This window comes from Scyliorhinus torazame, chromosome 22 (genome assembly GCF_047496885.1).
Source record: "Scyliorhinus torazame isolate Kashiwa2021f chromosome 22, sScyTor2.1, whole genome shotgun sequence".
In the NCBI taxonomy this organism is placed as follows: domain Eukaryota; kingdom Metazoa; phylum Chordata; class Chondrichthyes; order Carcharhiniformes; family Scyliorhinidae; genus Scyliorhinus; species Scyliorhinus torazame.
The window spans coordinates 94208014-94223683 of NC_092728.1; the positions used below are offsets into that span (position 1 = coordinate 94208014).

The following is a 15670-nucleotide window of genomic DNA, read 5'->3' on the forward strand; positions in this document are numbered from 1 at the left end:
CTTCCTTCTATCACAAGGTCAGGCGTGGCTGTTTCCTGGCAATTTCACAATGTTCAGCTCCATTTACAACTCTGCCAATAATGAAATAACTAACCCATACCAAAAAACAGCAGGTGTTGGGTAACAACTTGGGATCGACTAGCAATGTTGGTGTTTATAAGAGCCAATATAAATCTCAGTGAAAAGAAAGCCCAACTCAGACAGTACAATCATCAAAATGTAATAATATTAGGCCGTATAATAAATATGTGCCATTGCTTTATTTAAAATCTATCCAAATAATATGATCCATTTGGTTCAAATTGGTTGCTTTTTTTCCTTACATCCAGCATAACTTTTCGTGAGACATCAACTTTTTTGGGAACTAAATTATTGATATCTGATGCCTTTAGATCTAACTACCACCCATCTTTTCTCTTACTTCTAAAGGAAGTGTCTCAACAACGTACTGTTCTATCACAAGTCCAGTAAGTTTCAGCATAAGGCATTGTCCTATTTCCGCAGGGAGCTTTTCCAAGTGGTTTCCTTGGAGTTCCAGCTGTGATAATTGGCTGAGCTTTGAGATTTTCCCGCTGACAGACGAGATTAAGTTGTTGCTCAGCTTCAGAGTCATGAGCTTATGACACTTGAAAAGCTGATCCGGTAGGCTTTCTATCTTATTGTAACCCAGATCCAAATAGTACATGTTTTTCATATTCCCGATATCTGTTGGGAGTACAGAAATGTTGTTGTGGTGAATATCCAAGTAATGCAGTTTATCAATAGTGAAAAGGACTTTTGGTAAAACCTCAATCTGGTTGTTTGATAAGTAAAGAAACTCAAGCTTTTTGATTAAATTGATAGTTGAAGGGATGGTTCTGATCATGTTGAACCAGAACTTCAAACAGGTCAACTTTTGCAGATATTGCAAGTTGGTAATATCTTCAATTTTGGTAAGATTGTTACCTTTAAGGTCCAAGACTTGAAGTTTCGATAAGGCATAAGTAGCAGAGGGGATTTTATCTAATTCGCAGTTGTGAAGTTCAATTTGAGTCAGGTTTACCATTTTCTTTAAAATACTCAGGCTCGAGAGCTTGGTCTTGTCATTATGAATGCAAAGCTTGAGCAGGTGGAATGCAACATCCAGAATACTGGAGGGTATCTTAGAGAGGCTCGTTTTTAGGTAAAGGACTTTCAGAGAGCGAAGACCCTTCATGGGTTCCAGTTCCAAACCTTTTTTTTCAAAGGCCAGCTTTCCAGTGAGGTACAGCTCTTTGAGCTGGATTAGTTTGTAGATCCAATCAGGGATCTCGTCGCGACTCACAAATTTAACTCCCACTTTCTTCAGTTGATTTCTCAACCACAGCAAAGCTGATGGCGTAACTTCAGTCACACAGTGCGAGAGCCAGATTTCTTCCAAGTGCTCAAGTTGGGTTATGTTGTTAGATATTTTAACATTACTACAAAGCTCCAGCCTTAAGACCTGCAGGTCAGTAAGTTCGTAAACAGATTCAGGAATCCCCGAGAGCATGAAGAGGTATAACTCATACTGATCCTTCTTATTTCTTTTAATATGATTCTTTACCTTCTCCACGGTCCAATCATTATTTAAACTTAATAATTTTAATTTCATCTCGCTCACCTCGGAGAGGAAGACGGTTAGACGTTTGCAATAGAGAGTGTCATACTGATCAATCAAGTGCAACAAGAAGGCAAAATCATTTGTTACATCAGGGATATCAGTGAACTGGCTTTCGCCTCGTTTCTCAAAGGAATATATTTTCAGAGGTTTTCTAAAAACCCAACATATTGTATTAATGCAGAGTATCCAATAGATAATCACTAAACCCAGATACAGCAGGGCCATTTTCCCAATGAAACGAGCAGTGCTATAAGTACAATCGAAAGTCTTGTAAGTAACCAATTTTAGTGCATTAGGTTCACATACATTATTAAAATTAACAACATAGATATAGGCTGGAAAGTAACCAATAATAATTAAGCAATGTATTGTTTTGAATAACGTTTGGCCAATATATAATTTGTAGATTATATCTTTCTCTTCGACGTGGAGTCTGAATTTCCTTACTTTCTCAAACAGCGCTTTGGCTTGCTCTGCATCCTTCTTGTCCATGGTTGAGCCAGACACAGTCACATTTGAGTGAATATGTGTGGGAAGTTTAAGATTTGATGTATCTCCCTTAAGGCTGATCGTATCGCTGTCACTTTCAGTGACCTTCTGTGATGCCAAGGCTTCTTCTCGTTCACTGGCATCTACACAGACCGCTGTAGATAGTGCTTTTGATGTCCATGGTGACTGAAAACACTTTTGAAGGATGTCAAGAAATTGCTGCAGTTTGGAGCTGGTTTTAGGATACGTGAAACAGAAGTTACTGCATATAACCAGGACAACTGTGTGGAATAGAATTAGATAAGAGAAGAACCTGGTAAACCATGGAATTTGACTATAACACATTTGATTGATATACCAGTACTGCCAAATGTATAACTTTGTAGACCTCCCTTGGCGGGCCAAAGGGGGTGCATTGCGATCTGTACGTCCTTCTAGACCGACATCGCTATCAGGCATTGTTGGAGAATGTTGCAAGGCTGAACCTATCCCACTGAATACCTTTTCATTTTCATTGGGGTGTGGCAAACAGAAAGTCTCATCCATATAAAGCTGTATGCTGCAGCCAAAGATAGACAACAACAACATAATAATAGTCAGATAGTCCATGAAAGTGTCCCACCAAGGTTTGAAGACCTTGTAGGCAGGTTGCTTAGTATCTTCCAAAATTGAAACGTCGCCGGCCGAAAACATACCTGAAACAAATGCAAAAATGTAAAGTGGTAGTTGAAACCTACATTTTGTAGACACTTAAGAGGAAGAGTTGCATTGTGATGATGTAACTGGACTAGTAATCCAGAAGCACAAGTTCAAATCCCAACACCATAACAGTCCAGAATTTTAAATTAAATTAATAAATAAATGCAAAATAAAAAAATTAGTCTCAGCGGTAATGGTGAAACTACTGGGGCGCGATTCGCCACTCCCACGCCGGTTGGAAGAATCGCCTGGGCCGCCAGAATTTCCGGGGACGCCGGTCCGACGCCCTCCCGCGATTCTCCCAAGCGGCGGGAACAGCCCGGTCGAGTTTCGCGGGACGCAGGCCGGCGAAACGCCGGAGACACCCAAAATGGCGATTCTCTGGCACCCCCGCTATTCTGAGGCCCGGATGGGCCGAGCGGCCAGGCCAAAACGGCGGGTTCCCCCCGGCGCCGTCCACACCTGGTCGCTGCAGTCGTGGGCGGTGCGTGAACGCTGGGGGGGCGGCCTGTGGGGGGGGCGAGGGGGGATCCTGCACCGGGCTTCACCTGGAATGTGGGGTGGCCCGCGATCGGTGCCCACCGATCGTCGGGCCACCTCTCTGAAGGAGGACCTCCTTCCTTCCGCGGCCCCGCAAGATCCGTCCCCCATCTTCTTGCGGGGCGGATTTAGTGAGGACGACAACCACGCATGCGCGGATGACGCCCGTTATGCGGTGCCGGCTGCGTCATCTATGTGGCACCGCTTTTACACGGGCGACAAGGCCTGGCGCGTGTAGATGACGCGGCCCCGATACTGGCCCATTGTCAGGGCCTGAATCGGTCGGGACCGGGGCCGTTCCACGCCGTCGTGAATCTCGACGGCGTTCACGGCGGCGCGGCCACTTCGGTGTGGGAGTGGAGAATCCCGCCCCTGGAATTTCATAAAAGCTGATCTTGTTCGCTAATGTATCACGGGGAAGTAAATCTCCCATCCTTACCCAATTTAGCCTATATGTGACTCAAAGCAAGGTGGTTGACTGCTCTCTGAAATCGCCTAGCAAGCCATTCACTGGTATCAAACTGCTACAGCAAAGTGTAATAAGAATAAGCAGACATACCACCCAGTGTTGACCTAGGCACTTAAAGACAAACTCACACACTTCCCCAGTCAAATTGGGGTATCTGCCTCAGTAATATCTGGGAACATGTACCAAAATTGGGACAGCTGACCCGCATTCTAGTCAAGCAATATCCTGACACTCATCGAATCACATCTTACAGCCAATGCCCCAGACCGCTCAAACACTATCTATAACCATTGGACGCCTCACAGTGAGATATATGTCATGATATTCAAACACACACATCATGATAGACAGACCAACAGACCAATTAGCACACATAACACGACAGCCAATCACAGACAAGGGCAGACACAGTATAAGACAAGAAACACGACACCTGGTGGTCAGTCCATCTGGAGACAAGGACAAGGACAGGACCTGATTAACAAGACACTCGGAGAGTCACCACGTGCGGAGTACCAGTGCGGAGTACCAAGACAGATCTGTAAATAACAAGTTGGAATAAAACTGCGTTGTACCAATTGCAACCGTGTTGGTTCATCTGTACCTCAGAGCACCCAACACCACATGATACCAGTGAGTGGATCGATACCTGCCGCCATACCTCAGCGTACAGAGACAACCAGCAATACCCAGGCAAGATGTACGAGCTCCTGGTTCCGCAGCCACTCCAGTGCCACGGTGATCTCCGCGAAAACTGGCAGCGATTCCGGCAAACGTTTGAATTCTTCCTGGTGGCAGCCGAACTTAAAGAACTGGCCGATGATGAAAAAATAGAGTTTCTCCTCACCATCGCCGGTGCAAGAGCAGAAGAAATCTTTTTAAAAATTCAAGTTCTCCAAGGGGCAAAACAGGCAGTCCTGGACAAATTCGCCAAATACTGTGAGGAAAACACACTCCAATCGGCAAGGAAAGGTAAGAAAAGCGGCAGTACTCACCTCGAGGCCGAAATCCTGGACCAGAGAGCGATTTGTTGGGTCGAAGTCGGCAGCCATCTTGCTAAAGGTATTACACTAGCGCAGTTGCGCGAGAAGTGCGCAGAACCGGAAGGTTCGTTTGCGCATACGCGAGACGCCGTGCATGCGCAATCAAGAAAACGGCCATCGGTACAGGAACAGCGATCTGCGCATGGGCAATCGCTTCCTACGGGCTACGTCACGCGCGTCATGACGTCAGGGGCCCCGACCGCACCAATTTAAAGGGGAAACGTCCCAAATCCAATTTAAAGGGGAAACGTCCCAAATCAAAGAAAAAATCTTTTAAAGCTGTAAAACAACCTTCCTTCACCTGGAATGACAGCACAATGCCTCAAATTGAACCAGGAAATCAATTTAACCTCTGAAGAACCCTGCAACAAGCAGTTACCTACGCACAAACCGATGATTCTGACCTTGAATACTTCGATACCGATCTTTACATTTTTTCCGGACCTCGCAAGCCCAATGACAGCTCCATGGTCCTAGATGGCTACGACCCGGACAAACCTTTCAGGTTGCACATTGGCAACGTCCCGCTCAGGGTTCCCGACCCTACGAGGGAAGCAACGCAAGACTCCAATGCACAGTCCTTGCAGGAAGAAGACCATGAGGGTCTAGCAACCTCCTCTGACCAACTAGCGGCAGATGATGCAAGTCTGTCATGCTCACGTAAACAGCAAGAAGGCTATAACAGTCTACCACGCTCCACTGCACAGCAGGACGACCATGACAGTCTATCATGCTACAATGAAGGGCACAGCGCTCATGACTGTTCAAGCCCAAATGAAGACAAGCCAAAGGAATCGCCTCTTCAAAGCCCGAAGAAAAAAGGATTATGCGCTGACCTTCAGGATCATTATAGCCGAAGAGATATTAATAATGCTGCACAGTCACAGAAGGATGCTGAGGATTTGCTAAAGAAATTACTTGTATGTCTAACTTGCAAGGAGCAGACTAAAAATTGCCATTGCTTTAGTACGGATCGAAAAAATGGACAAGACATTGATCCTCATTTAATGGAAATAACACAACCTGAATCATATCTACAGCAGGGACAACTGTCTCTCTTCAACACAAAACCGCAAAGTCCCAACTTCAGAGACCAGCAGTTAGTCAGTAATGACTCTTCAAACCCTGATGGGAATATTAATCACATTGAACCTATGCACACTCCACTGATAAATGAGCAGAACATTGGAGCAAGAATCCTGAGGACACCGACATCGAGTAGCCAGATAAAGCACTTAAAACCCGCAGCAGTTTCAAGTGAACCAATTGTGCTTTCCAGTGATGGTGAAGGTGCAGATAAGGTCGACCCAATCATCCATTGTACCACATTAACTCCAGAGATTAAGCATTTATGTCTGGGGAGTAGAATGTGGGCAATTGAGAACAGTAAAAGAGAGACTGTGACTATGCCAGTCCCAGCAAAATCAGACCCAGAGACTATGAAGGCATGTACATTAGAAAGGGATACATATGAAGTAACTGAGAAGAAAATTGAAACGGACTGTTCTTTGGAAACTAGTACAATGACGAAAGAAACATTGGATCCAACACTTGATGCCCTACATACGGGAGAAATTGAGGGAAATGAACAAGGTTCTGTAATGTCTGGGGGAAGATTTAAAATTCCAAAGAAGAAAAGCCCAAATGAAGGACAACGGCAAGACAATGACAGTCCACCCACATGGTTTGCACCACCAGATGAAAACTCTGACAATTTACCCAACCCTAGTGAACAGCAAGCAGCTACCGAGGATCTACCCACGGTATGTGAAACGAGTGACGACAGCATCCCACTTCCCATGCAAAAGGTGCAAAGTGACAGACCTCAGCTAGTGCGTACAGAGGCACTCGACGATCACGGTGAGACCACTGGTGACTACGGTGACACCATACTACTTCCACCCTCAATTGCTCGAACCTTTCCACTAGTCAATGCATTCCTGCATGTTCCGACTCCAGAAGTGCAGCTTCAAGAAATCTCAGCTGACTCCAGTGAACCTGCTAAGACTCCGGACGGGGAGCATCGACAAAAAACAGACCAGGCTCCAGATGGGGACCAACCAAACGCCGACTCTGATTCACGTAAGCCAGACTTTACTCCAGACAGGCAGTGTCGCAACCTCAGTGATGGCACGCTCAGGGTGACAGCAGAGGTCACAACGACAGGAGATGGATCACGTGACAATCACACTGGGTCAGCAATAACAAGCAGCAGCTACAGTCCAAGGGGAATACACCAATTTTCACCACAGCTATGTCCACACATTTGTCCCACACCGACAGTGCGGCCAATGACAGCTCATGCTGGACAAACCCAGTATTCAAGCCTGCAGCAGCCAGCAGTCTATGCAGCATATTCTCAAACAGGCCAGCACTACGGATTGCCCACTAATGGAATCAAGACCGAAGGAGGACTCCCGCCAGCGCAATCTGCACTACAGACTGGGTGCCTTAGTTACAGCCCAGGATTTGCTGCACCCCAGCCTGGCCAGATAGCATATTCCTATCAGATGCAAGGTTCTAGTTTCACACCATCACCAGACATTGATGCGAGCAGCGATTCTGTCTCCAAAGCGACATGCTTCAACGCTTCTCAGCAGAATCACCCTTCCAGCACAGCATGTGGCCAGAACCAGTATGCACAGTCTCATCCGATTTCAACATCTGGCACACCCATGACCTTGAATGATATTGTTGATGGTACCTCTTCAATTTCAACGACCCATCAGCTACAAGATGCCATCCGACAGCACCACCACAAACATAAAAAGAAAAAGACTCCACCTCGTTCCTGGTACGCATGACGGATGGATCGGTGTGTAGACGAAATCGGCGAGCCCTTCGCCTACTTCCACGCTCGCAACGGAACCACACATAGACGCCGTGTCCTCCAATGGTTCCTGATAGTGACTTCGTGGAGCTGCCATATACCATGCCACTTCTGTCGCCACCCGTGGCCAGGCTCGCACCTCAGCCGGTGGTTCTCGGCCCACCCTTGAGGCGGTCAACCCGAATTCGTCGCCCACCTACTAGACTGGACTTATGAGACTGTTCACACGTCAAAGTTTAGCAACTATTGTATTGTAACATGTTACTGTTTTATCGTTCCAGATCTCGTTTGACCGGACCACACTTCAAAGTTTTTCTTCTTTTGTTATGGTACAACCTCGTTAGCATGCCACACCCGACATCGCCCCATGTATATAGTTACGCCACATGTACATGCTATAAATATCACGCACACACACCTTTAGCTGCACTCAGGACACATACATATTTATAACCACGTAGGCACATAATCTTGTAAAAAAAGGGGGGATGTCATAATATTCAAACACACACATCATGATAGACAGACCAACAGACCAATTAGCACACATAACACGACAGCCAATCACAGACAAGGGCAGACACAGTATAAGACAAGAAACACAACACCTGGTGGTCAGTCCATCTGGAGACAAGGACAAGGACAGGACCTGATTAACAAGACACTCGGAGAGTCACCACGTGCGGAGTACCAGTGTGGACTACCAAGACAGATCTGTAAATAACAAGTTGGAATAAAATTGCGTTGTACCAATTGCAACCGTGTTGGTTCATCTGTACCTCAGAGCACCCAACACCACAATATAGTCAGGAGGAGACCTCATCAATGACTCTAGATCTTCTGAATTCTCATGACACCGGGTCAAATATGGGCAGGGAGATGTCCTGCAGATTACCACCTATTTCCCTTACTCAGCTGATGAATCAATACTCCTCTGTGTTGAACACCACATGGAAAAAGCAAGGGTACACTGAGTGAGGGATTACCAAGAGTGGCTTGGTAATACGAAAACTGGCTGAGCTAGCTGAGTTTGAAGTGTGTATTTTCCAGGCTGGGCCTCTGGATGAACCAACAAGAAGGAAAAATCTACTTGACATCATCCTCATCAATCTATCTGTAACACATGCATCTGTCCATGGCAGAAGTGGTAAGAGTAACCATTACTCAGGCATCTTGTCATAGAGATCCTCACACTAAGAACACTGTTATAACCTGCCTACTTACGATTGGCTGGGGACTAATGACTATCCCACAATCCTGTGGGAGTATGAGCTTCCGCAATGAGGGGGGCGGAGAAACTCCTAGTATAAATAAGCTGGCCAGTTCAGGAACCAGGAGGAAGGAGAAGGTAGCAAGGGAAGTTACTGCTACTGTTATGTATATATGTTATAGTAAATAAATGTTATTATTTTGTATCCTTAAAACTCGTGCTGGATTCTTCATGGCCCTTACAAAACTGGCAACGAGGATGGGATCCTCTTGTGGGGGACGCGTGTGATTGTCCCGGAAAAAGGCCAGGAGCTGATATTATCAGATTTGCACAATGGGCATCCAGGTGTGACCAAGATGAAAATGTTGGCCTGGAGTTATGTCTGGTGGCCAGGCCTCGACACCGACATTGAGAAGGTGGCCCAAAACTGCTCCATTTGCCAGGAGCATCAGAAGCCTCCGCCGGCCGTGCCCCTACATCACTGGGAATGGCCAGGGCGGCCTTGGGCACGCTTGCATGCAGATTTCGCAGGCCCTTTTCAAGGATCCATGTTCCTTCTACTAATTGACGCCCAGTCCAAATGGCTGGAGGTGCATAAGATGCAGGGGACAACGTCCGGCGCAACAATTGAAAAGATGCGTTTATCGTTTAGTACGCATGGCCTCCCCGAGGTGCTGGTCACGTATAATGGCACTCCATTCATGAGGGAGGAGTTTGCTAGGTTTACAAAGATGAACGGCATCCGCCATATCCGCACTGCCCCTTACCACCCGGCTTCAAATGGGTTGGCGGAGCGCGCAGTGCAGACATTCAAAAGAAGCCTAAAGAAGCAGTCTTCCGGATCAATGGACACGAGACTGGCTCGCTTTTTGTTTACGTACAGGACCACCCCCCATGCAGTGACTGGGGTAGCTCCCGCAGAACTCCTAATGGGCCGGAGACTTCGCACCCGCCTTAGTATGGTTTTCCCGGACATTGGCGCAAAAGTACGCCGCACACAAGAACGGCAGGGACAGGGATTGTCTCGGCACCGTCCGATTCGGCAGTTTGCGCCCCGTGACCCAATATTTGTGCGGAATTTTGCTGGTGGTGCCCAATGGGTTCCTGGTGTAATCTTGCGCCAAACGGGCCCTATATCTTACCAAGTGCAAGCCCAGGGTCGTCTCCAGCGAAAACATGTAGACCACGTCCGGTCCAGAAGATCATCCCCTCAAAAGATTCCCCACCCCCGGAGCTCATTTCAGCAGCCGCAAAGACCAGAGACAAGGGAAGGTAGTCCTCAAAATCTTCCACTGGTGCCTCACTCGAAGGTCGTTATGGGGCCGAATGGAGATAGAGACGCTGACATGACGGAGGCAGCAGACTCTGACTCCGAGATGGAGACACAGGATGCATCAGAGGGGGAATCCTCGGGTCCACGGGCCGTGGATGTACAACCGCGCCGTTCATCACGGAAGCGCCGGTCTCCGTCTCGTTACACGCCACCTGATCCAGCGCCGCGTGCAAATGGCGTCCGGCCTGCGGCCAAACGAGTCCGACGCCTTCCTTCGCCAGGGTCTTCGGTGGATTCCTTGGACTTTGGGGGGGAGGGATGTTATAACCTGCCTACTTACGATTGGCTGGGGACTAATGACTATCCCACAATCCTGTGGGAGTATGAGCTTCCCCAATGAGGGGGGGGGCGGAGAAACTCCTAGTATAAATAAGCTAGCCAGTTCAGGAACCAGGAGGAAGGAGAAGGTAGCAAGGGAAGTTACTGCTACTGTTATGTATATATGTTATAGTAAATAAATGTTATTATTTTGTATCCTTAAAACTCGTGCTGGATTCTTCGTGGCCCTTACAAAAAACACCCTGTGTGGCACTACCACCACACTACATGGAATAGATTCAAGAAAGTTTTGAGCAGTTAAAAATCTCTGCATCCATAACGTTCTGTTTTATGCAACAGAATCTCTTACCTCATGTCCTTCGCGCAACCACCACTGTCAAGCCAGGGGATCAACCTGATTCAATGAGGAGCGTAGGAGGGTATGCCAGTAGCAATATCATGCATAACTAAAACTGAGATGCCAATCCAGTAACGCTACGACATAGAATTAGATCATGCTAAATAGTGAAAGCTGCATTCAATAGATAGAGTTAAGTGATCCACAACCAATAGGTTAGATTGCAGTTCTGCAGTCTTGTCGCATCTAGGCGTGAATGGCGGTGAACAATTAAACAACAAACTGGAGGAGGAGGTTCCAATGATAGAGGAGCCTAGCGCATAAGTGCAAAAGATAAAGATGAAGCATTTGCAATCATCTTCAGCAAGAAGTGAAGAGTGGATGATCCATCTGCTAATCTTCAGCCAATCTGATTCACTCCACACGATACCAACAAATGGCTGAAGGTACTGGATACACCAAAGGCTTTGGGTCAAGGAACATGACAGGAGTAGTTCTGAAGACTCGTGCTCCAGAACTAGCTGCATCCCTAGCACAGCTGTTCCAGGACAGTTACAATGCTGGCATCTATCCGACAATGTGGGAAATTGCACAGCTCTGTCCTGGCCACAAAATGCAGGACAAATCCAATTCAGCCAATTACCGGCCCATCAGTCTGCTCTTAATCATCAGAAACGTGATGGGAAATAGCATCGACAATGCCATCAACTGACACTTACTCAGCAAAAACATGCTCACCAATGTTCAGGTTGGACGCAGCCAGGGTCACAGGGCTTCAGGTCTCTTTAGAGCCTTGGTCCAAACATGGACAAAAGAGCTGAATTTGAGAGGTGCATTGGGAATGATGGCCCTTGATATCAAGGCACCATTTGGCCTGACATGGCGTCAAGGGACCCCAGCAAAATTGAGATAAATGGAAGTAGGGGGAAGCTCTCCACTGGTTTTAGTCATTCCTAGCCCAAAGGAAGACGGTTGAAATCATTGGAGGCCAATCATCTAAATCCCAGAACATCACTACAGGAGTTCCCCAGGATAGTGTCCTAGACCCAACCATCTTTACCTACTGCATCAATGACCTTCCTTTCATCATAAGGGCAAAAGTGTTGATCTATGCTGAAAACTGCAGTTTTTTTTATACCATTCAGAACTCACCTACTGATTTCTCCGCTACTTAAACAATCCAATCTGGCTTTGGCTGGTAAGTGGCAAATAATAGACAGAAAAGCCACCTCCAACAAGAGAGAATAGCGTCATCTCCTCCTTACATTCAATGCCATTGCCTTGCTGAATTCCCACCATTAACAACCATTGGGTTACCATTGACCCGAAGCTTAACTGCACTAGCCATAAAAATGGCCGTGGCTACAAGAATAGGGGAAACGCTGGAAAGTCTGCGGTGAGTAACTCACCTCATGACTCCCCAGAGCCTGTACAAGGCACAATTCAGCAGTGTGCTGGAATACTCTCCATTTGTCTGGCTTAGTGTAGCTACACTAATTAGCCACCGCCAATCTTCCCGTTCAATTAAAGATGGTAGCGGGCATCCTGATGCTGTCGATATAGAGATAAGGCAGGAAAGTGGAATTAGTGAGTGTTAGCTCAACCATGATCTTATTAAATGGAGGAGCAGGCTTGAAGGGCTGAATGGCCTACTCCTGTTCTTATTTGTGATGGTCTTATCGTCTTTTTGAGTGAGGGTGTGGGATTCACACTGGTTCAGGAATAGGCCGACTGGAAGGAGGCAGCATTGCTGTGGGGAAACAGTCATGGCCATGATGTTCAATGAGTCGGCTGGTGATGGAAAACCTGCAGGCCTATCATCTGGGTTGCACTCATCTTGCCATAACAATAGTCATTGAGGGTTGACTGCACCAATGTCTCCTCACAACATGGCAGCTGCTCTCATTTTGTCACCTCCAGCCAGGCCTGTTCGGTTTGGCTGCTGTACCTTTCCTTCCACCGCCCAGCGAGCAGACCCATCGCCCTGGTCTCGCAAACTCCAGCATCACTTGAAGGGCGGAATCTTAGTGCCACTCTGTCACGGGTGCCTGGCCTCTGTCTCTCTTCCTCCTGCCTGCCATTGCAGCGCAGGATGGGTGCCTCGATAATGGACTGGCATCTCTCCTTAAACCAGGTTCACACATCCAGCATCCCATTACTGCTGCTGCAAAATTGGCCACCAAACTATCCTCCAGTCAATTAGGACCATCCCTCAGGAAAATCACAACTCATGACTGCTTCCCCCATGGAGCGGGGCCAGGACTTGGAAATGGGTACCGCTGTCGGGATCCCAAACCCGACGGAAAATCCTGCCAGAAAGCGTAAAGGGAACATTGAGGTGAAAACAGGACACAGTCAGGACTGTGAGAGCACAAATAGAAAAATGTGAAAATGTGTAAAAAGAGATCAGGCTACAGTAAATGATCACACACAAACAGTATCTGCTAGGTATTAAAAACACCAAATCATAAATACAGAATGCAAATATTTTTCAACAGCAGAGAGACCGATTGATAAAGAGAGATTAATTGGATAGGAAACAAGTATTTTTACTTACTCAAGAGATGAGATTGGACTGGTCTAAATGTAAGTAGATAGCCCTTCAATAAACATCGGAATTTGCCTTTTACGACTCAAAGATAATATAAGATCATTTAAAATTGCAAAATTAATATCACATGTTAAAAAACTGTTTTATAACTTCACTGGCATCTACCTGAGCAACATTGATGAAGTTCTAACAAATAGTTAGGCTTAGAATGTTTCTATTGATGATGCTGAATTTTGAACTTTAGGTTGTCTTCAATATTCCAATTCTTCTACATTCAAACGTCACAAAAAAACTGGTAGGCATGGCCTATCCCGGGACAGGGCTGCCATCTATTAAGTAATATGTGAATCTCTTGAGCTTGTCCTTCACAGTTGCTGATATCCCATTTCAGTGACATATTTTGTTCAATGTACAAAGAACCTTAAAAGGGAATGTGTGTGCGTGTGTGTGTGGGGGGGGGGGGGGGGGGGGGGGGGGGGGGGGGGGGGGGGGGGGGGGGGGGGGGGGGGGGGGGGGGGGGGGGGGGGGGGGGGGGGGAGAGAGAGAGAGAGAGAGAGAGAGAGAGAGTTCTTCTTGACAAGTGGTAACAATTGCTCTCATGAGCTTACACGTAGCTATGACCTCGGTGGACTTGCTTATTTAGACCACTTCTCTGTGGAGAGCATTTGATTAATGGTAACCCATGATCTACAATGGCCAGGCCAGACAAACGTGGTTGCAAACACAGACTATCTAGAAGCAATGTCATAAGAGCTCTACCGTTACTTTAGCACAGGCATTGTCAAACTCGGGGGCGCGAACCGCGGGTGGGGTCAGCGGGCGGGTGTCGGGAGGGTCGCGGAGCCGTCCGTCGCTGCGCTCCCGATCGCGCAAATCCGCGCGCAACAGCCGCAGCAGCCAGCTTTTAATTAATGCCGGCTGCGAGCAGCCTTCAAAATGGCCAGGAAGAGATTTTAAAAAGTCGGCCGCACTGCGCGTGCGTGTCCGATCATCGGTGCGCATGCGCAAAATGCGCATGCACACCCATGATTGGGCACGCATGCGTAGTGCGGCAGCATTTGTTTTTATATGGTGCAGCTTTTTCCAAGTTCGGGGGGCCAAAGGGACCATTGGGGCCAAAGGGACCCAAAACCATTTCCTCCATTTTTTGTCAGCAACAAACAAGGTAAGAGAAAATGGTGGGTCGCGCAGGTCGGCCGGCGTGGGTCGCGAAGGTCGGCCGGCGTGGGTCGCGAAGGTCCGGCCAGGTTGGGTCCGAAGGTTGGCCGGTTGGTAAAAATGGGTCCCCGGAATAAAAGTTTGAAAAACACTGCTTTAGCAAAATACCACAGGCTTTTAAAAAATATATATTTTTATTTTTCTCCTTTTTCACGTTTTCTCCCAAATTTACAGTCACCAACAATAAACAATAAGCAGTAACAAATATAATGTCAATCCCCATAACAAAAACAACAATCCCATCCTCCCACCAAACCCCCAAACAACTGCCTGCATGTTAACATAAACAAATAACAAAAATGGATCAGGTATCACCCATAGTCACCATTAACACATACTGTACCCCCCCCCCCCCCCCCCCACACTAATGTTCAATGTTGTCCAATTCTTGAAAGTGCATAATGAACAATGCCCATGAATTGTAGAACCTCAGTTTAAACTTAACCTTCTCAAGAGTCAAGTATTCCAACAGGCCCCCCGCCACGCCAAGGCACAGGGTGGAGAGGTTGCTCTCCATCCCAACAGGATCCGCCTTCGGGTGATCAATGAGGTGAAGGCTACAACTTCTGCCTCCTCACCCATTTCCAACCCCGGTTAGTCCGACACACTGAATATGGCCTCCTGGGAGCCCAGGTCCAGTTTCACGTGCACCACTTTAGAAATTACCCTAAAAACCTCCTTCCAGTAATCCTCCAGCTTTGGACAAGACCAAAATATATGAACGTGATTCGCGCGCCCCCCCCCCCTCCCTCCCCGACGCAACGCTACACACATCTTCTACCCCATCAAAGAGCCGGCTCATCCTTGCCCTTGTGAGGTGTGCACTATATACCACCTTCAGTTGTATCAGTCCCAACCTTGCGCACAAGGTGGAGGCGTTCACTTTCCGGAGCACCTCACACCAGAACCCCCTCCTCCATACCCTCCCCCAACTCTTCCTCCCACTTTGCTTTGATCCCTTCCAGTGGTGCCTTCTCCTCATCCAAAATAGCTCCGTAAACCACCAACACTACCCCTCTTCTCCAGTCCCCCTGTCGTCAGCACCTCCTCC

The 15670-nt window shown here is 47.3% G+C and overlaps 1 protein-coding gene across 1 annotated transcript; it reads right to left on the minus strand.

Annotated features, from left to right (window-relative positions):
- Window positions 1–238: 238 nt before the first annotated feature.
- On the minus strand, window positions 239–13843 carry LOC140399228 (volume-regulated anion channel subunit LRRC8D-like). The gene is made up of 2 exons (XM_072488622.1): window positions 13408–13843; window positions 239–2805 (listed from the first exon to the last, which is right to left on the minus strand). The coding sequence occupies exon 2, from the start codon at window positions 2801–2803 to the stop codon at window positions 395–397; it is 2409 nt and encodes an 802-aa protein (XP_072344723.1). The 5' UTR covers window positions 2804–2805; window positions 13408–13843; the 3' UTR covers window positions 239–394.
- Between the last annotated feature and the right edge of the window lie 1827 nt (window positions 13844–15670).

Excerpts from the sequence above, each read along its gene's own strand:
- LOC140399228 (XM_072488622.1), bottom strand. The coding sequence starts at position 2,803 with ATGTTTTCGGCCGGCGACGTTTCAATTTTGGAAGATACTAAGCAACCT.